Here is a 20759-nt window from a genome sequence, read left to right as displayed (position 1 = left end):
TCTGATCCAGCATTCACAGAGCAATAGATGACTTCACTGGCCATTAGATCCGGCTCCAAATGTCTGAATGTGACTCCCATTCAGCCTCATGCCTTCAGGACAAGCGGAGGTGGTTGAACAAAGTGAGTGGGCATCTGGATTTCCTTGTGCGCAGCACAGAGACGCCGATTGTTCCTGCCGGTCGTGGCCACACGTCTGGTTCTGAGTGTCAAAAGTTTTCAGGTCTTGAAAACAGATCTACACAAAAGGCCTTAGAGAAGGAAGTTGCACAGAATTTGCAATAACTCAAGTAAAAATGAAACTCACTCTGGAGCATTGGTGAACTGTTGGATGGTCACTTCTTCTCTGGCGATTTCTTCAAGAAGTCTGAAGAAGTACAAAAAAATCTTGGTAGCTTCCCAGGGAAAACCCTGTTAAATGATGAAGTTTTGCTTGTTTGTCTTTCCCGAGGCAATATCACATGCTACTTTTAAATCTGGTGGGGTTTGTATTTCTGCTGAGATGGAGACCATCCCAGAAAAGAACGTGTAATTCAGCATGACCCTAGCATGGGTTCCCAAGTGTATTGCTGAGCTTCTTCTGAAGTATGACTCAAGAGTTCAGAAAGGTTACGAGTAAATAGTTCAGTTAAAGGCGAGAGTATGCAGTGCTTCCTACTCAGGGGAATTTTATACATTTATTAAAAGAAGTTTATTGAACAACTTCATTTCGCCATCTTGGCTGGCACTTTGGTAGAGGAGTTCTGCACTGCTGCGACAACTTTGAGTCGGGGGCTACGTTAATCCACGGTGAGGCCCCTTTGCAATAAGCCAGTCTCTTCTGTGTCCTCCCCATGTCTGAACACCAGCTTGAATGGGTTTTTGTAGCGAAAAGAAACAGGTGCTGTGTCAAAGGTCCTCAACAACAGGACCTTCTTTGCTTGTCGCCAGTCTCCAGGACTTGGGCTCTGGGGTTACAAGACTTCTCACTGGTTTGCATAACCAAGCACATACTGTGGAGGGTGGAGATAGAAAATGAAGTGAAATTTTGTAGTTCTTTAATTCCGGGTCTGCAAAGCATCTTCTTGTTTGTTATTGGTACGTATTTAAGTTTAACTCTGAAGATAACGTTCAGCCCGGGGAATTATTTTGCCTCTTAGCAGTGCAATACGTGACGCAGTCCTTTCTTTGCTCGAGCTGTTTGTGTGAAAGACTCGTGTGACACTGCTATTACATTTTTGTTAGCACCATACTGGGCAAATGCCATAGGCTCACATTCAGAAGCAGATAATAGTGCTGCCATTTTAGTAGACCCACATGTGGGAATAGTAGGTAGTTTGCAATGCTCCCCCCCAAACATCTTTGAGTGTAATTAACTGATACAACACCACGATGGTGATGATTTCACCAGTTTAAGCCCAGTATTTCCCTCCTGCGGTGGTTCCTCACATGCTTGAAATCTGAATGCCTCAAAGTGTTTGAAGAAATTTGTAAAGCAGCGTAGTGCAGTGTCACCTTGAGCAAGACATTGTACACAATTTGAGGATTATGTTGCCTGGAAAAAAAAAAAGGATGATCTTCCCTTATTCCTCATCCCCGTGTTCAAAAAGAATCATGGGTAGTGGCAATGAACAACGTGTCCAACAGGAATGAAATGGCATTCGCTTGTAAGAACATCTCAATCACCTCTTTCGATTAGCCTCAACAGACTGTGGCTTGTGTGCTTTTTTTGCCTTGTCCGCCGTGAATTGAGTTGGTTGTAAATTCAGCTCTGAGCATGCAGTTAGCAGTGACATGGGAATCCTTCCCTGGGTATTCTACAGGAGGACGGAATGATTTACCAGTGTATTGCAAGCAACTTTGGAAATGTCAATAGTACCTTATTGTGGATGACTCAAGCATGATTGAAATGAAAGCAATAAAGAGAAGGGAAGAAAGGCAGGGGGCTTATTTTTAGGGCCAGAAATATCTCATAACCAGACTTGCACGGCTTGTTTAGACAGCATTTATAGGTCTTGCTGGTTTTCTTTACAAAAACAGGCTGTGCTGTATTCCATCATCTCCACTAACACACCTAAAATAAATCATTCACTATCAAAACCCTTTGTAAATAATTGGGATTTCACCATGATTTCAAGTGAGTTGGCACTGTAGGAACATTGGGCAATTGGTGTTAAGTATAGGCAAGCTTCTCTCTCTGGATATTCGTTAGATGCCTTTTTTAAGTGCCACCGAGTTACAGACAAGTTGATAATGCAAGCTGAGTAACTGTACCACCCTCCCTTTGTGGACAGAAATAATGAGGCATATGCTGGCGTGCTAGGAATGCGGAAGGAAGCACAGGCAGTACCACCTTGCACTGGTGATTCTGCCTGGCTCCTTATCCTGCAGCCATCTTCAGCCAGCATCGACTCTCGCTGCTCAGAAATCTCCCTCTGCTCCTCATTCTCCTGAAAAGGAAACAGAGGAGAAAAATACAGCTATGCAGCTTTAAGGAGATGGACAGTTAGTGTTATCTAATGCTGTCTTTAGTTTACTGCAACACACTGAAAGAAATCTGGGTCCGATACAGGGTGCAGGGAGGGATGTAGATACTGGATAGCCATCACAGTGATTTCTCCAGTGTCAGACTGCTGACTATAAGGAAATACTCTTTTTATATATATATATATGTATAATCATGCATATAAGGTAGCCCAAAAGAGGATTGATTTTTACATTGGGGATTAACATTATGAGAACTGGCCCTTGAAGTAGTTTCCATTGAAACAAAGACTGAATTCTCATTGACTTCAGCATAAAAACAGTCTGACCACAGCTCCTCCAGTGCTTGGTTTTATTGTTTTGGAAATATGTTTCTTATTAGAAAGTGTTTGCTTTAGTTAATAATATTTACAGAGACAAAGGGACCGGGGAGGTGGTTAATAATTGGCAGAAGTTGATAGTTTTCATAACGGAACAGAAGATTCTTTTATTAATCAGTGGGAAGAAGAACAGCAGAGGGATTGGAGAGAAGCAGGCCAGCTAAGTAGCTCCGCTATTTGCATGCGACTGTAAATGAAGCAGCAGAGCCGTGCTGGTTAGCTGGGAGGAGAGACCCCACAGTCTGAGAGCATCCAGCATCGCACCTGCTCACCTCGCCAGTCCCCACGATTAAGCTGTAAAAGTGAACGACTGTAGCAGCCTCCAATAAAGAGCACGAACGAGCACCAGCATACGCGTAAGTAAGGAGTAAAACAGTAACAGCAGTGCAGATGACAGATAAATAAAAGCCTATCTCCATTTGGATCTGATTGTCTATAAATCAGAATGAATTGCTCATAACAGATGTGGTGACAGACCAAAGCTAACATCAGTTCTTAAGACGCTCGCTCGTTCTGCTCTACTGGTGAGCAGTGTGGAGTCTGATTTCTGGAGAGGGCTCTTCCGAGTGGGGATGCATTTCCCAGAGTGATGTGTACTGATAGCAGTCAGTCATGGTAAGTGAGAATGTTGTCACCACCTCAGGAATTTTGTTCTCTCTGCAGTATTTTTTAATGAAAGAGGCAGTAGGAATTTAAAGCAAATAGACTATATCCGTATTGAAATGGCTGCCTTCACATGGAATCTCCTAAAGCGCAGGAGGCTCAGATCCCTTCACAGCTTTGGTAAATTTTTAGGTTTTTGTATTTAATGCCCTTGGAGTTCAAATTTCCTCCAGAGTAATGTTTCCAGTTTAATTGGGAAAGTTCTGGCATTCCATGAGCTGTGAAGCTACGGCAGAGGAGGAGAAGAGAAAGCACCTCTGTAAAGTCTCTCCTGCTGCTTGGCTCTTGGTGTTATTGTTGGCACTGCAGCCGCCCCGGGCTGCGTGAGGGGCATGCACATCTATACCCCACGACAGAGTATTTTCTCCCAGGAATATCCTGACCTCAGCAGAGGAAGCAATTTCACAAGCAGACTGAAATATCCCCAGTGACTCTGTTTGATTATGTCTCTGGTTTACATTTGCATTCCAGAATGAGGAATGTTTCTTCTAAAGGACTCATGGGTGGTTTGCAGAAGCTAAAGCTATTTCGGTGCCTGTCTTCCTCTTCTTTCTTAGTAGATACTGGGACTGGAGTAAGCAGGGACTACTATTTCAAAGTCAGTTTGTATTAGACATTTAAAAAAATAATAATAATGGAAACAGGAAAAAAAAACAATGAGATGTGGGAAAATCCCAAATGTTGAGCCAGAGCCGGTATAAATCAGTGTAGCTCCACTGCACACGGCAAGGTGGGGGATGTTGTGCTGATTTACAGCAACTGAGAATTTGGCACCCAACTCATCTGTGAAAAATAATGGGAGATGGAATTAAAACCCACAAACTAGTTCTTTACAATATTGGCTTGATGCTTAATGCTACTCCAGTGGAGCAGAAAATGACACATTTTAATAGTTTATGGTTTTCAAGAAAAAAAAAAAAAAAAAACAAAAAACACACAACAGTGACTAACTATACAGCTGAAATCCAAACAAAGCAGCAATGTTTGCAATGTTTCAATCACTTCTAGCAATGCATTTCTGGAAAACAATTTTCTGTTTTACTGGTTATGGAAAATTAATCAAATGTTTGATGATTTGTATCCTGCTGTCATTGTCTTCTCTTCATTTCTCGGCTTGATATTCTTTAATTTCAGCAAGTGTCATTTCTAAAGGGAACAGAATGAGCTGAGGGCCTCCCGCCTACATCTCCAGGTCTTTTCTCAGTGCTTCTAAATGACTGTTCAGTAGGTAGGCTGCTACAAGCCTGTTGAATTTACCTGCCAACTATTGTCAGTTCCTTCTTCAGACACGGATGGAGATGACTAGAGCATTTTGCCTATATACGCCTGCCTACGTACCGACCCATATGTGTGAGTGTACGTGTATGTGTGTCTGTATGTGTGAGAAACACTTTGGCACCGGTTCAGGATGAGACCAGTATTTTTTTTACTGACAATATCCTAACCCCCTGTGCAGTTTGATGGACAACAGGTCCATTCATACAAGACGGAGGGGATGGGTAGTTGACGTTTTCTCTTGAAACATCTGGGATTTAGCATAAGAGCTTCAATTCTCTCTAATAGCTTCTGTGGAGTATCCAAAAACTACTAAAAGGTTATTCTATTTTCTCAAGTCCATTGGGACTTTCTGTGGGGTGGCTGAGCAAGACCACCTGTTGATTCTCTCAGCAGCTTCCAAAATGTGGTATGACTAGAAAAGCCCTTTGAATTTCCAGGAGTGCACACAAATGGTGGTGTTGTTCCTTGCAGCTTGTCTGGCTTTGTTCCTTGCAGCTTGTCTGGCTTTGTTCCTTGCAGCTTGTCTGGCTTTGCTTGTGCCCTGGATGGGGCAGATTATGTCCTAGAAAATCTGGATAGTGGTGGTGGTGGTGTTGCTGTTGTTTTAATAAAATCTATCAGAAATTAGGTCTTCTCCTAATCTGTTTTATGCATTTATTCGCTATTGCCATACTATCTGTGTGCTTCACTAGTTGTAATGCAGAGGAACGAGTTAGGGAAATGGTTTTATCTCCTGCTTTGTAAGTGAGGAATGAAGAATGGAGGCAATGAAAAGTAACAGGCTTTAAAAATTGGTTTCGACAAAGACGATGCAGGATGTTGAGACAAAAGTGAACACAACACATTGAGACCAACCTGTAAGATTTCTAACTGCGATGGAGTAGCAGAGGCAGATAATCAGATATCTTCATACATCACAGGGAATCCTGAAATCAGTGGCACTGGAATGCTGGCTGCAGTAGGAAAGACCCGTCCGTACATGGGTGGGACTGTTTTACATTGCCTTCTGATTGACTGTTAAGAAAACAAAACTCTGCATGTAGCAGTCTCATCTACTTTGTCATGCGAGGCAGATGAAACAGGGTGTTCTTGAAACCTTTTTATCAGAATGAAGCTAATAACTTGCTTGAAGTTGGAGAGCAGCTGGGAGGAGGAGGGGACACATGGGGTGAATATGTCCTGCTCTTGTACTCATGGTTTCCTCTCTTTTTTTTGTTCTTTTTCAGTGAGTATGTTTTTGAACACGTTAACCCCCAAGTTCTATGTTGCCCTGACAGGCACCTCCTCACTAATCTCGGGACTTATTTTGGTAAGTACCAGATATATTAATATCGCTTTACAAATTGATTCTCATTCAGGATGGGATTTTGAGCTTTGATGAGATTAATGGGTGTAGTTTTTGTTTTTTAAACATACATTTCACAGCACATAAATTTTGTACTTCTATTTCTGATTTAAAAAAAGAGAGAGAGGAAATGCTTCAGCACTATATTTCTTTGAAGAAAAAAATCTTGAAGGACAGCGTGTCCCACTAAGAAACAACCCTATAATACATCAGAACAAGAGCTTGCACATTAAGTGCTTCCATTGACAAGTGCTACAGAAATAACAAGAGTGGTGAAAAGAAGAGGAAGAGAGGCACCAACTCTCTCAGCTTCGCTTGCTCATTTTAGAAAGTTACAGCAGGATTTACTAGAGAAACAGCGACTGGAATATTAGCAAAATGTCTAGTTTTACTGCCAGAATTCCAAAGGAAGATTATTTCACATCTTCACTTTAAAAACCTTTCTCAATACATGTCTGCCTATTTGTTTAAAAGTCTAAATAATATTTTCAAACCACTTAAAAAAAATAAACCTCAGCCCATATATAATCCCTGAAGGCTTCATTGTGCAAATTGATGCAATGGACTGAATCATAATGCCATCATAATGCCAGAAACAAACAGGTAAAAAAGTCCAACAATCCGCAAGGTGTACTTTGGGCATCACGCTTATACTGAGTAAAGCTGAGAGTGGCTTTCTCCTGACACAAATGAAGGTCATCACCAGGGGCTGGTTCACATTGCCATGTATCTGCTGACCTCAGAGGAGCTCTCACTTTCACGCTGCTTGTTATAGACAAAGAAATGCCATCCTTCACCCCTAAATGCCTGTGAGACTCTCATCACTTAGAGGTTTTCAGGTATAAAGCATCAGGTGCACTGCTGCTCTGCCTTGCTCTGGGGTTTGCCTGTGGCAGAAAGCAATTACTTAATGCCTGCACCTTGGGCATTCATCATGACTGCATGGATTGAGCCCCAGAGCACAGGACGGAGCTCTGGAGACATCCGCAGTTCTTTCAGAACATGAATGCTGAGGTTCAGCAGCCAGACCTGCAAGACTTGGTTCAACTCACCCAAATGCACAGGAGGAATATACCGAATGTGACATTCAGTAATCGCGCTCAGAAAGAAGCAGCATTCAAAAGGCCAAGCCTCACGAACAAGATGAGAAGGAATGAGGGAAATACATGGGTTCCACAGGCACAATGCCATATTTGTTGTTGGACATTGAAGACAGCTGGAGGAAGTGGCAAGGAAAAAAATAGTCTGTATCATCTATGGAAATATGTTACAGAATCAAACAGGAACAAAAACCTGAGAGACTAAATTATCTGTAACTAAATTGTCTGTGTATAGCATGATTGCACATGTAGTTACATTTTGTACTGTAGTCATGAAAGCAATTTCTGAGGAATAAGCTCAGCAGGAGGCTTGTGGGCAAGAAATTGCAAAGTGCAACACTTGGATGGAAAGTACCAGAAGCAGGTGGCAAGTTGCATTCATGGCTGTGATGTGGTAAAGGGGAAAAGGAGACCCATAGAAGCCTTCCAAGAAGAGATGAGACTGAGTGAGCCTCAGCCAGAGAAATGTTACTAAGTGGTGCATGACAGAGTCCTTTATGAATAAATTAAAGGAACAGTGAGGTGATGGAGGTGTAGACAAAGACTGAAAAAAACTGAAAGCCTGTTTTGCGTTGAAAGCCTTTTTTGTGGACCTTCACTTCTGCTATCAGTTTTTGTCTGCTGCTTATATGCCACCATCCTAAATGTGCAAAAGATACATTGGCCAGGTAGGTGACAGTCAGGAACCCCGGGGTATAGGGAAAAGTGTATGTGCTGAGAGGAACACGTGATCTGTAAAGTGGATGATGGAAAAAGAACTCAGCAGAGATGGCCATGGAAAGAAGAAACTGCAGCTTAACTAGGCCGTGATAAATGGCCACCATCAGGATCATCATCACCAGGAAAGACAAACGGGCAAGTTCTACTGAGGTAGTGCTAGCCAGTCTCTAGCCCAATTATGCTTCAGATTTATTATTTCTTAACAATATTGCTGTTTACCAATGGCCCTGTAACATGCTGAATTGCTTACAATACCACCCACTTACCTGTCATGCAGTTCTAAAGAGTATTAAATGAAACCCTTTTATAAAACAAACATTCTCCTCTCAAATCTACATCGCTAGGGTCTCTGTCAGAATAGATGCGCTGATAGTTCTTGGAATTTTCCACCATATGGTCTGGCAGATTTGCTTCCACTACTGGTGGGCTGCAATTCCCAATCAGAAGGAGAAGTCACAGCACAGCAGGTTATGAAATGAGGGAAAATTCCATCATTTCAATAGTGTGGTGACCAATGGCAAAGTGAACGCTTTTTCTGTTTCATGTTTGGATCATGAAACAATGACTCTGCAGAGTTCAGCTCTGGGGAATTGCATGCTACGTGACTCCTTTGCAAAACAGTACTCTCCTGTCTTATTTTGTCTCTTACTTTGTTTTCATTCTTTAGGTAAAATTCTGGCCTCGCTGTAGATGATGTGATTTGAAGGAAGGATGTCAAACCCTTTTTCTTTTCTGGATAGCTCAGAACAGTACAGAAAAGTCTTTTCTATCTCAGCCATTCTCCTTAATAATTACTTTACAGCACATAGTTTAAAATGAACAAATTAGCATATTTTGAATTCACCCCAGCACTATTTTTGACATTAAAAACAGGAACTAAATTAAGTCCCAAACTACATTAAAAATACTATATTGGAAACTTGGTTCCACCACAGTTACTTTCAATTCACTGCAAAGTAGGGTTCTGACTAAGAGAACCCAGTGGAGCTGTATTGTATTTGGTGTCAAGAGGCTGAAGTTCCCCACAGGTAGGGTAGCATGGAACACCACTGATGTCAGGCAAATGCAGTGAACTGCAACTGTGTTCCTAAATGCCACTGAGATTTCTCAGTAAGGCTGCATATCTAACGTGCTACCACCAGCGTGAAAGTTGTTGTGGTGTTTGGACTGCAAGCTGATGGAGCCTGGGCTCTAACAAATCTCAGGCAGCAGTGAACCCCAGTCTTGAAGCTGCACCAAGAATGCCTTATTATTCCGTGCCAGAGCTTGGGGCAAATAACAACAGTTTTCTGCTTTTTTGCAACTGATAGTGCTAGTGCAGGAAGTCTCAAAGAGGACATGAATTATTTCTTGTCGATATTAGCCGTTCTTCCGTGGGTATTTATTTATTTGTTCTGTTACCTTTGTGTAGTCCGCTGCAGAGGGGCAGAAAGGTACCCCCGAATTCTGGGTGTTCCCACAGATTCTGTGGAAGTCTGATATTTGTACAGGGACAATCTTTGGTGTTTGGAAACTGATACATGGTAATTGTTCAAAGCTTCTGCTCTGCTCGGTGGAGGCTGACAGGTCAGGGAGGGCTGAGTCCTTGTAGGGAGCTCCTGAGAAATTGGAAACGTTTCCCAGGTAGCGGATGAGAGAGGAAGGGTCTGCAGGAAGGCAGCCTATAACCTTATGCACAGACAGGAGAAGGCATAACAAGTGGCACTTACCAAGCAAGCACTGAGAAAAGTCCTATGGTTAGGCCAGGCACTATATTCTTTTCTTTCCCCTTTCTGTATTTCCAGAGGTAGGTGAAGTGTAAGTAAAGAGCTGTTTTGCATAAGGTGGTTGCTAGCATTGCATGTACCTCTCGTGCTGACTCCTTGAGTTAAAACAAGTGGGAGTCCCGTAACCATAAGCAGAGTCTAAGCAGATGCTAAATTGATGAATTTCATCCAGAAGGAAAGGGGCTGCACCGCCTTCAAGACTGTCATTAAAGACACTGAGGGCATGATCAGAGGCAGACTTTTCCCTAGAACCCAGCTGGGCAGGACTATAGGATCTGTTTGAGTCAACTGGCAACCCCTCACAGCTAAGTGCCACAGACCAAAGGGCTCCCTCTGTTCAAGGGAAGTAGCATTGTATTATCACATCCATATGGATAAACACTCTTGCTTCCCAAAGCAGGGTCATCTTTCCCATACTCTCTACTGGAAACAGCCCCTGGGCTGATATCCCTTGAACACGTCCAGTCATTGTCAGGGGGAGCTGGCGCAGGCCAGGCAGTGTGCTGAGAAATAAGCAGCGTGGATGACAGAGCCAGTGCAACATGTGCTGCGCTCCTGTTTTATTTATCACAGGGGCTTAAACATTGAATGTTCTGCTGTCATTATCCTGCTCCTCGAGGGAGTAAGCCTCATTTAGATCCATTAGATTGGTTGGTACCGCCCCTCACATTAGAGGAGTATTCCAAATCTTACTCCTCAGAGGCCTAGATGCCTAATTAGAAGTCTGAACGAGAGCCCTGCGCTGTGGAAGTTGCCTGCAAACAAAATTCTTTACTCTTTCTGCTGAAGACTCAATACACACACTGGGAGAGGACTACAGAGAGTAGTCACTGTAAGAGAGGATGCCTGTCTTGGATATGATAAACAGGAAAGCATAATTCACATTGCTGATAGATGTATTTGGTCCAGTGAGAACAGCCGTCAAAACCGTCCCTTGTGGAATGATGCATTTCTGGTGGCGTATCTGCTCTGAAAAACGAAGAGGGAAGATCAGATAATCCAAGTGATGCAGAATGGATTTGCTGTTGCACAGAGAAATAAAACGATCTGGGTTTGTGAGATCTGGTATGTGAGAGCAGAGATAAGAAAGAGGGGAACTGTAATGTTTTCATTGCACAGGGGAAATGAAGTACCTGCATAGGGAAGCAAAGGCAAAAAAGGTCCAAAGAAAAGGATTTGAAATGCTTTAAGATTTATGAGTGATTAACCAGCTTATATGTAACCCAAATATCTTTGCCGACAAGCTGGCTTTTTTTTTTTCATAGCTAGAAATCATCCTTAAGGGTTTTCCAAAATCCAATATTCTCACATTAAGCATGACCCCTACCAGACTGAAAAATAACAATTCTAGATTTGGACTTCAAAACACAAAGCTGGAAATGTTCAGAACGGGGGTTTAGCTTGGCCTTTGTGAAGGTTTAAAGACCCCTTGAGAGTCTGGAGATGTTTGACCCTGTTTGGATATGAAAGAACAGGCATCAACTAGAGAACTCAGAGAAATTTGCTACTGCTGTGAAGATGAGCTTCCCTTCCACTCTATGTATAGGAGAGAAATGAATCATTCATTCACAGAATGGTTTGGGTTGGAAGGGACCTTAAGGACCACCCAGTTCCAACCCCCTGCCATGGGCAGGGACGCCTTCTTCTAAAGGTAAATACCACTAAATGAGGTGGCCTTTGCTTTCAGAGGTGGTGCAGAAATGACTTTTCTCCCTAATTTCCTCTCTGATCCAGATCTCTTTCTACAGGTAATTAATCCTTGTAGTTCGCTATTATTCTGCCAGATGATCTCTGCTGAACTGTCAAAAGCTTGTTGACTTCACATTGCCTTCAAACTGGCTGGTGCAGTTAGAAATCAAACTTGTTTATAGAAAGCAGGTTTCAAAACAGCTGACACTGTCTGAGAAAGGTGCAGAAATACTGTGAAGGCAATTCATTGTTTCGACCTCAATACCAGATTACATACTACCTTCTCATACACGCTGAACAAATCACTCTCAGCAAAGGCATATAGTGGTGATGATTTATGGCTTCATTTTCTAGGAGCTGGTATGCATTGAGATCTGGTTTATGTTCCCTGGCACAGGATTCACTCAACATTGCAAGTATTTTTCAAAGACGTATTAGAAGATTTAGGAGCTTTAATCCCCTTTTTAAAAGTAATTAATGTATTTGTAAGGCTAAGGAGGAACTTACAGCTGTATCGCATGTTTTGACAAGTTCCTGTCACTCAGCTGAACTGCAGTAGTGACAGCATACGTGCATTCTTTCTGCTTGTATCCTGTTTCACTGAAATCCAGTGTGACAGTTTCCCAGTTTGTGTACAGTTGTGCAGGTCAAATGAGGTCATAAGTGCTCTATTTTTTTTTCTTTTTTTTTTTTTTTATGGAAAAGCTGTTTGTAGTTGAAATAATAAGCAGGGAATTATTAACACATTTTGAAAAATCTTTTTTTTTTTTCCCTCCTTTTCTTGAAGAAAGTATGAAGCCAATGAGATGACCATCTGTAACTACCGAGTTTTGAGAGGCCAGTCTGGCAGCTCTACTTCAGTCCCTGACTCTGTTACAGTGTTATTCAGTGTCCTGTGTTTCCCTACAAAACTATAATCCTTGATTCCTAAAAAACATGCCCTTTGAGACTTTGGGCATGCACAACTGTGGCTTGACTTGTGTTCAGGCTTCAAAGTTGCTAAAGACAGTACAGAAGCATACACTCAGAGCAGAGCTGTGACTGCGTCTTATAGCATGGTCTTTCTCTGATGGTCGGCCGTATCTTGGCTGCTTAGGTTATGATCACAAGATTCAGGCTGTCAACCCTTTAGAAAGCGTTGTGTAAGAGCATGAGAAGAGCTAAACCCAAAGACCCGCCTGTGCCAGCTCCCTGTACATCACCCCATGAGCATTTGGCGAAACGCAGGCAGTGGTGGATGCCTGGGAAGTGCACCAGTGCTGAGCAGCGTGCAGTGGTACTTCCTCGCAGTTCTGCCCCTGCCTCCCAAGGTTCCCACCTGGGTGCATCCCAAGGGAACACACAGAGTGACAAACACAGGTAGGAGCTATTCATGCTGCGAGGGATTTCAGTGGTTTGCCAGGAATGCAGAGTTCACAAAGATCCAGATGTGTTTATGTTCTGGTTTCCCTGTGAGCATCTGTTTATCTTCCCCAGTGCCTGTGACCTTTATCTGTTCACATTAGTAGCCATTCTGCCTTCTTCTCATAAAACTGCTTTATTCTTCCTTGTTGATGTCTCCAAGAAGAGTGATTAGGTTGTTTTGGGGACCAAGTTGTCTCCAGGGCTGCCACACATGCCTGTGTGAAGTTGATATATGGCCACCAGCTACGCTCCCATTCCATCCAGCACAGTTAGCATCAGCTTCTTCCCTGTGAATGCTCTTGGATTCTTTAGCAACACAGCTGAAATTCAGGGAAGTACCAGTGCTGAACGTATTACAGTAACCTTTGGAGAGGAATACTTTCTTGCTATGCCCCTATGGAGCTTTTTCCCTGTGGAATGTATCCCCTACAGACAATCCTATGGAGACTGAGAGAAGACAGTTCAATTATATAAAGAGCTCAAGAGGACTTACTTCAAAAAGCAAAACATACAGAAATACAGAGACCATTTTTGGTGATACAGGAGCAATTCAGGGAAGGCATGGAGCCCAACGTGAACCTCGCTGCAGACTCGGGGTGTCCCACAGCCCGAATACCTGCCAGCCCCCCGAGCTCCCCCTGCAGCGCCCAGGCTGGGCAGGTTGCCTGAGCTCACTGGGCGCTGGCTGAGGAGAGCTGCGGTAGGGGCTGGTAAGTAACTGGGCTGTAGGGATTTTGCGACAGCTTTCAGCACTCGCACAAAACACGAAGAAAAATAAAAAGAGCAAAGATCGTTCATTCACAATTACGGGGTTAATCAATGCTACAAAGGACTGCCGGATTTTCCAAAAAAAAAACAGCTTTGGATTTGTTGGTGTATAGATGTTTGGCGGATGATGGAAGTGCAACTGCAAACCCTTTAGGATATACTCATTTGAAGGTTTATGTGGCTTCCTGAAATGTCTCTTCTTACCCCAAAAATATAATTTCTCCCTGAAAATACAGCAAATGTATATTTATGTGTGTAATTTCAATTTCCAGGGGTTCTTTTAGGCTGTGGAATGATTTGTTAAGCAGAGCTACGTAAATATATATATATATATATATATTTCTGATTTTCTAGCTGAACCAAAAGCCTGAAATTTAATTTGGAATCATGCCAAGTCGGGGATACAAAGCCAAACACAGCTAGCTCTGTTGGGGAAAAAAAATCCTTTAAAAGGTGTAAGATTGGGTTTCAGGGGTGTTGTTCGGTACTTTAAACGTTTTTTAAATGAAACGCGGTGAGATCCTTCGGAGGCATTGCCAGGAAGAGGAGCAAACCTGCCTTTCCTCATCGTTTTTCCACTGCCCGTGGAGGGAGGGAGCTGAGGCAGGAGCACAGCCCTGCGTGCAGCCTCGCGTGGGATGGATGGATGGGGGCTCCCGTTAGAAGTCACCTCAAAACGATGTTCCTCGCAATTTTAAAAGCCTCCGAAGGACATAATTTGATGTAAAGGAGGGGTTTTTTTGCTGTTGTTGCCGGAGGAAGGCCGCCTCCAGGCAGTCAGCTCGGGCTCGGCAGGGCCGCGGGCGGGCTGCGAGCCCCCGGCACCCCCGGGGGCGGCCGCGGGGGCTGCTGCGGGGGTCGCGGGGACGCTGACGGCTGTGTTGCAGATCTTCGAGTGGTGGTACTTCCGCAAGTACGGCACGTCCTTCATCGAGCAGGTCTCGGTGAGCCACCTGCGACCTCTGCTGGGCGGGGTGGACAACAGCGCGCCCAGCACGGCCAACGCCGCCGGCGGCGAGGCGGACTCCAGCCGGCAGAGCGTCTCAGGTGAGGGGCGGCCTCCCCGCGGGTCCCCGGCCCTCGGCGCTGCGCACGGGGAGCCAGGGGTCGGCCCTGAGGAGCCAGGGGTCGGCCCTGAGCAGCCAAGTGCCTCCCGCACCGGGCTGCCCCATGAATCCCTCGCCCTGACCGTGCCAGCCCAACGCCGCTGGCCCAGGTGGAGGTGCCGAGGCTGCGGTTTGCTCCTCTCCTTAAGCCCCTGCATGCCTTGTGCTTGCTCTTTCTGCACTATCGTTTCTAAAGGCTTTTCCTTTTAGTTCTTTTCAGGAATTAAAAGCACGTATAAAAAATGGGAAGCACATTGACAAAAATAATCAGAAAAAAAATATTGTCCATCTGCTTTTGCTTTGCTTTATTTTTTAGATAATGTGAGCAATGAGTGACCAACATTTGGATTTCCCTTCCGCAAGCAGAAGCACAGTGGCTCTTAATAGCCTAAGGGCTTGTTCCATTCCCGGCTCTGCTGCTGATTTGCTTGGTGGCTTTGGGCAAGTCCTAACGCAGCCAGGTTTTAGACAGAGGTCTCCAGTTCAGGGTGCCCGATTTTGGATAGATTTTCCCGAGCTTTCACAGCTCCTACAAAATTCAGAGGGTGCTGCCAACCAGGCTGACGATGTCTGAGTCTGGGCAGTTCAAGTTTTGAAAGTCGTCCATGGGGCCTCATTTCTAAGGCCCCTAATTATTCTGAATGAACATAGGGTTTAGGAGGTGTGTCGACAGCCTTACATGGAGGGTGTAAATGTATGAGCTGTATTTTTTGTTACACACTTCTATTTAATTATAACGAACACACATATATTTGCTCCGGTGAAAAAGACAATATTAAACCAGAAGTAGCGAGCTCTGACACCTGGCAGGTAAGCAGGAGTGTCAGGTCTGAACTGAGCCAGCTGTGTCCTGCCCCAGCTCTCCCACAGACCGTCCATCTCTGCAGGGCACCTAGTCCACCTTACAGAGCTGGGACTGCCGAGGCACCTGGCACCGCGTGCCTGCTTGCCAGGACATTCCTCTGAGAGGCAGCCAGCAAGGAACAGCCTTCCTGGGGTGCTTCAGCCCCTGAAGCACTGATCCACCAGGGCTGGCTGGGGATCCTGGGGGAGCTGGCCGCCGTGCTTGGCTGGCTCAGCTGCCTGGGGCAATGGACTGAGATCCACGGCCTCAGGTGTCTGGCTTGAGCTATAGATACTGCTTCAGAAGGCAGAGCAGGGGTCTCACTGCTTGCTTTCCTCATCTGTAAAGCAAGGTTTAACTGTTTCAGCCTAAGCTGGGCACGCAGATCATAATATTGGAAATTAATTCAGCTTTCACTGGGGACGTGACCCCAGAGTCAATTAGGCTGCCATTAGATTTGTTTCCTCTACAGGCTTTTAAAATATATCAGAATTGTCAAATGAGGAAAAGAAAAAAGAACTAAATTGGTTAGGGAGAACATGTTGTTTAGCAGCTGAGGTACTTATGTCTGTACCTGGCAACTTTTACTTCTGCTCTTCAGTGCTCATGTAAACAAACAAACAAAAATTAGCTTTGAAGTCACAAGTTAAATAAAGTAAGTGGCCTCTAAAAACCTTGCTCTCTTCTGGGTATTTACACTTGGGGAAGCCTCCATATAGCTCTGCAATTTCATCTGGTGTCATTCCCATCTGAGGAGAGGCCACGAATAGCAGTGCTGTGTGGTGCAGGATATTAGATTTGGGTGAACTGGCAGAAAGCACAGGGTGACGTGGAAACACCTGTGTGCACTCATCAGTGTGTGCTGTCACACTTCAGCAACTCCGAAATAACCCTCATCATTTTAAAGCAGAAGGCACAGTATTTTGACTAATGAGGTTCACCCAAGCATCTTGACTTTCCTGATACAAAGAAGTAGTCAGGGAGTGGGCTTGCTTTCAGTGCACAGGCTCTCACTTCTGCAAATTCCTCTAACAGTGTCTTTGTACAGTGTGTCTGTACAGAAAGCCTGCTATTCATGCTTCTAGAAAGATACCAGTGCTCAAAACATGGCCATTGAGTGAGGGGCTGAAAGGGTAATATTCAAGAAGTCTGTATTGCCTATACAAAATAAGGACATAGTTATAGTGCATTACTACTTTGTAATGTAACAGAAAAGGCAACCTTTCGAGTCTGTCGTGCATCCATACTGGGATATTTCTTTAACTATTCAACAAGTTGAAGATGGCTTTTTCACTTCGTTCACCATGTTTTTCTATGTAGATGTTTGGCTGTTGTAGAATATTGCATTATCTAAGTTCATCCTCAGAAAGCTTGGAAGACTTATTTGGAAGATTATTGCACTGAAACCATGGTATCAGCAGGTCGCAAGACAAAAGCAACAAAGAGCACATCATGTTTAACAACCCAGACAGATGCTAAACTACCCCCAGGACAGGAGGAGGTGGTAATAAAAATGCCTTCCTCACCTCCCCTTTTTGTTGCCCAGCCCTCCTTCCCCTGCTACAGCGTGGAAGTGCTGTGCCCACACAAAGCATAACCACCTAAATTTGAATAAGTTGAGTGCAAAGAATGGTATCACTGCGACCAAATAGCTGTTGGCAAATCTTATTTGTTGCAAACAGAGTAAGCCAAGCCTTTGAATGGTACCTCTGGAACTATTAAATCTCTGAGGAGGCTGATATTAGTTTAATACTTACTATGGATTGCAAGTCACATTATGCGAAAGTTGTCAGACTGAAGCTTGACAAAGAGCCGTACCCTCTGGCTGCACAGGCCAGCAGCTGAACGTTGATAGAATGCTTCTGTGAGCAAGCCAGTGGAGCTTTCTGATACTGGCTACCCGATGAAGTGGTTAGTTGAAAGATGCAGGTGTGTAGTCACTGCCTGTATTCTTCCCAGACACCTTCCCTTTCGCATGTCGGTGATCGATGCTCATGTTACACCATGCAGGGCTCAAGCTGAGGGCCCACCACCACCTCTGCCATTTGACTAGATTTTTTGTGGAGCTGCAAGTGTTGTTATTACAAATCATTTAGGTAAAATGCTTTCTCTTCTTGCCAATTCAGCTTCATGCTCAGAAGTGGGAGCTAGGTCCATGAAAACAGAAAAAGGCTTCACTTGCCATTTTGAGTTTGTCCTGTACTTTAATGGACCAGACGTAAACTTATCATAGAATCCTTAAGGCTGGAAAAGCCCTCCAAGATCACCTGGTCCAACCATCACCCTACCACCAATGTCACCCACTAAGCCATGTCCCTAAGCACCAGGTCCAACCTTTCCTTGAACACCCCCAGGGACGGTGACGCCACCACCTCCCTGGGCAACCCGTTCCAACGCCGGACTGCTCTTTCTGAGAAGAAATGTCTCTTCATTTCCAACCTGAATGTCCTATGGTGCAACCTGAGGCCATTTCCTCTTGTCCTATTGCTAGTTAACTGCAAGAAGAGGCTTACCAGCATTGTATGAAGTAGGGTGGATACCCTGCCTGAAATCTGCGGCAGTGATCTCTGTAGAAATGATGTTACTGAACCTCGTTGGGAAAAACGTGCTGGTTGACTTTCGGTGATGGAAAGCAGACGATGAAATGCTGTAGGTCCAGTGTTTCTCATGGGGTTTCGCAGAGCACTGGGTGAGGGTCGTCCAGGAACAGATTCGTACCTCTCCATGAACCTATGAGTCTTTGCTGCAAATACTGGGTTTGATTCTGGTCTCACTTTCACAGGAATGAATTGTCTTTGTTGAATTCAAGAGAACAGATCTGGTGTTAAATTAAAGCAAGAAAAGGTATAATTAAGACCCCAGCTTTTCAAAAGCTATAGAAAACATTTTTTTTTAATTACTTCTGTTCTAAATGACATTGTTATAGATGTTTTTTATCTGTTCCTACCCTGTACCATGAAGAATTTGCTTTTTGTTTCCCTGAGAGAAATAGATGAAATGTTTTTAGTGTTCCCAAACCTTTGCAATGAACTTTTCTCTGCCAATCAACTTTACACTACTTTGTCAGCCCTGGGATGCTTAAGGAATTTAAGTAAGGTCAGCAGATGTTGTGATGGATAAGCTAAGGAAGAATTAAAACTGGCAGTTGTAGCTGAGATTCTCAGTGATTTACAGTATCAACTAGGCAGCGTGGTTTTTCTGTAGAAATAACAAGTCCGTAGGGATGGAGTTAATTGCTGTTTTTCAGTGCAGTAACCCAGTGTGAGCCCTTTTCAGATCTGCCATACGGTAAATGTGAGTCCCAGCACTAATTGGTATTGTCTTTTTCACCTGGCATTTGGAGCATTGTTGGGGTTATTTGTCTGGAATTACATCATTTATTAACACTAATTTATAGTGAAATTATTATTTTAAAAGGGAAGAACAATCTGGTTACCTGCATCTCTTATGCTCTTTATTTTTTCATTTTACACCTATAGAAAATAAAAGTTATTCATTAGAGCTCATTAGAAGGTAACTGATGTTTCTATTAAACCTCAGTTTGGGAGAGATTCATTATTGTCTGTTTCTGTTTATGACAGAATGCAAAGTCTGGCGAAATCCTTTAAATCTGTTCAGAGGAGCTGAATATAATCGGTAAGTGCTATGATGGTACAGTTTCAGGTGTGGTACTTGGTTAAGGGCCTTAATTGTACATTTCCATTAACCCAACTCAGGGATGCAAAAAGGGAAACAACTATGGACACCTGTGCTCATACCATTTTTTTCTGTCATTTGTAAAATGTTTCTCAGCAAAAAGGATTTAAAATTCATGCACTTGGTATTTCTGTAATTTTTGGTGTCCTTAGAAAAGCCGGAACACCTAAGTGCAGTGTAGCTGGTGTGTTAATACAGTAACTCTGCTCAAATCAATTCTAGTAAACAACCTAATGAACAATATCTGGGTTTCTCATAGTCTTAATGTTTGAACACGTGTGTTGCCGATTGGCAGTAAGCACTTTCCAACATCCTCATTAGCTCATGTTCACCTGCTGTTGCTCCATCACAGTACAGTGAAATGCAGTTGGTTAGATTGGCTAGGTGATATTATGCTCATTTCTAACACCTCGGACTCTACTTTTCTGTAAGTTCTGCTGAATGTGACCTCGTTAACCAAAATGTCTCTCTGTCGACATGTTTGCAGGTATACGTGGGTAACAGGGAGAGAACCTTTGACTTACTACGATATGAATCTTTCAGCACAGGACCATCAGACATTCTTTACATGTGACACGGATCATTTACGGCCTGCAGATGCTAGTAAGAGATGTTGCGAGCAACCATTTGTGTTAGTAGGTTAATGATTATTTTGAAGTGCTGCAAGAAAAATGCAGTCAGACATCAGTTCTCTTATCTAAAGAAAGGCAAAAGTTTGATCATGCCTGGAAAGCTGTTGCTGTGGCAATATGCCAGATCTGTACAAGTATCTATATAGGTATACGCTATCAAATTTGACTCACTATTTTGTTCTAGTTTCTTGCTGAAGTCATTCAAGGTACCACTTACAAGTGTAAAGGCTTATGTTTTCCTCCTGTTTCTTGCAGTGGCTTCAAACAGATAGAGCTTGATTTGCCTCCAGCTGCAGTGTAGCATCCTGAGTTACATTATCCAGGCCCCATTTAGTCTATGCTGACAGAGGAGAACTTATGTAAAACCTGAGTCCTGTGTTTCATTCCCTGCCACAGTTAGAAACTGTAAAATAATAATTAAATAAATAAAAGGAACAACACGCTTAGAACTGAATTTGATATAAGCAGCTTTAGTTGCATTAAGCCTTTACCATTAAGTCCACGTGCAGATTTTGGTTCAGCTAAAGTGCACAACAATGGTTTTTATCATCAGAATTTGCATCTGAAGAGACAAATCTTTATCTCTAGGAAAGGAGACTGGCAGTTGGGCACAGTATTCTGAGGGCATAATTATAAAGGAGAACGTGCTGTGCTTTTTTGACACATGAGAAACATGAATCCTGTTTTCTGAACACGGTGGGCTAATTACGAGGTGGTCCAACTAGCCTGGATGTTGTTTCCATTTAACATGCTCCTAAAGCAACAGCACATTAAGGAACTGGAACAAGAAACCCAACTGTCCTTGTTTTCTGTTGTGCCCCATGAAATCTAACTCCCCCAGATGAAAAAGCTGCTTACCCTCGCTGTATGTAACAATGCAGATAGCATGATTCAGTCAGACTTTTT

The 20759-nt window shown here is 43.5% G+C and overlaps 1 protein-coding gene and 1 long non-coding RNA gene across 4 annotated transcripts in view; both read left to right on the top strand.

Annotated features, from left to right (window-relative positions):
• The window catches only part of ST7 (suppression of tumorigenicity 7), a 144460-nt gene that overhangs the window by 72864 nt on the left and 50837 nt on the right, over positions 1-20759 (top strand). For all 3 annotated transcript variants that reach the window (XM_035334448.1, XM_035334468.1, XM_035334458.1), the window contains 4 exons: positions 6010-6092; positions 14463-14622; positions 19107-19161; positions 19709-19824. In XM_035334448.1, coding sequence (XP_035190339.1) covers positions 6010-6092; positions 14463-14622; positions 19107-19161; positions 19709-19824 — 414 coding nt within the window. The remainder of the gene's footprint in view (positions 1-6009; positions 6093-14462; positions 14623-19106; positions 19162-19708; positions 19825-20759) is intronic.
• Positions 6725-13298, top strand: LOC118171387. The gene is made up of 2 exons (XR_004753177.1): positions 6725-9790; positions 10033-13298. It is a non-coding gene; the product is annotated as an uncharacterized LOC118171387 (long non-coding RNA).

This window comes from Oxyura jamaicensis, chromosome 1 (genome assembly GCF_011077185.1).
Source record: "Oxyura jamaicensis isolate SHBP4307 breed ruddy duck chromosome 1, BPBGC_Ojam_1.0, whole genome shotgun sequence".
Taxonomy (NCBI): domain Eukaryota; kingdom Metazoa; phylum Chordata; class Aves; order Anseriformes; family Anatidae; genus Oxyura; species Oxyura jamaicensis.
The sequence above is the reverse complement of the archived record's forward strand: the minus strand, read 5'-3'. Positions and strand labels throughout refer to the sequence as shown.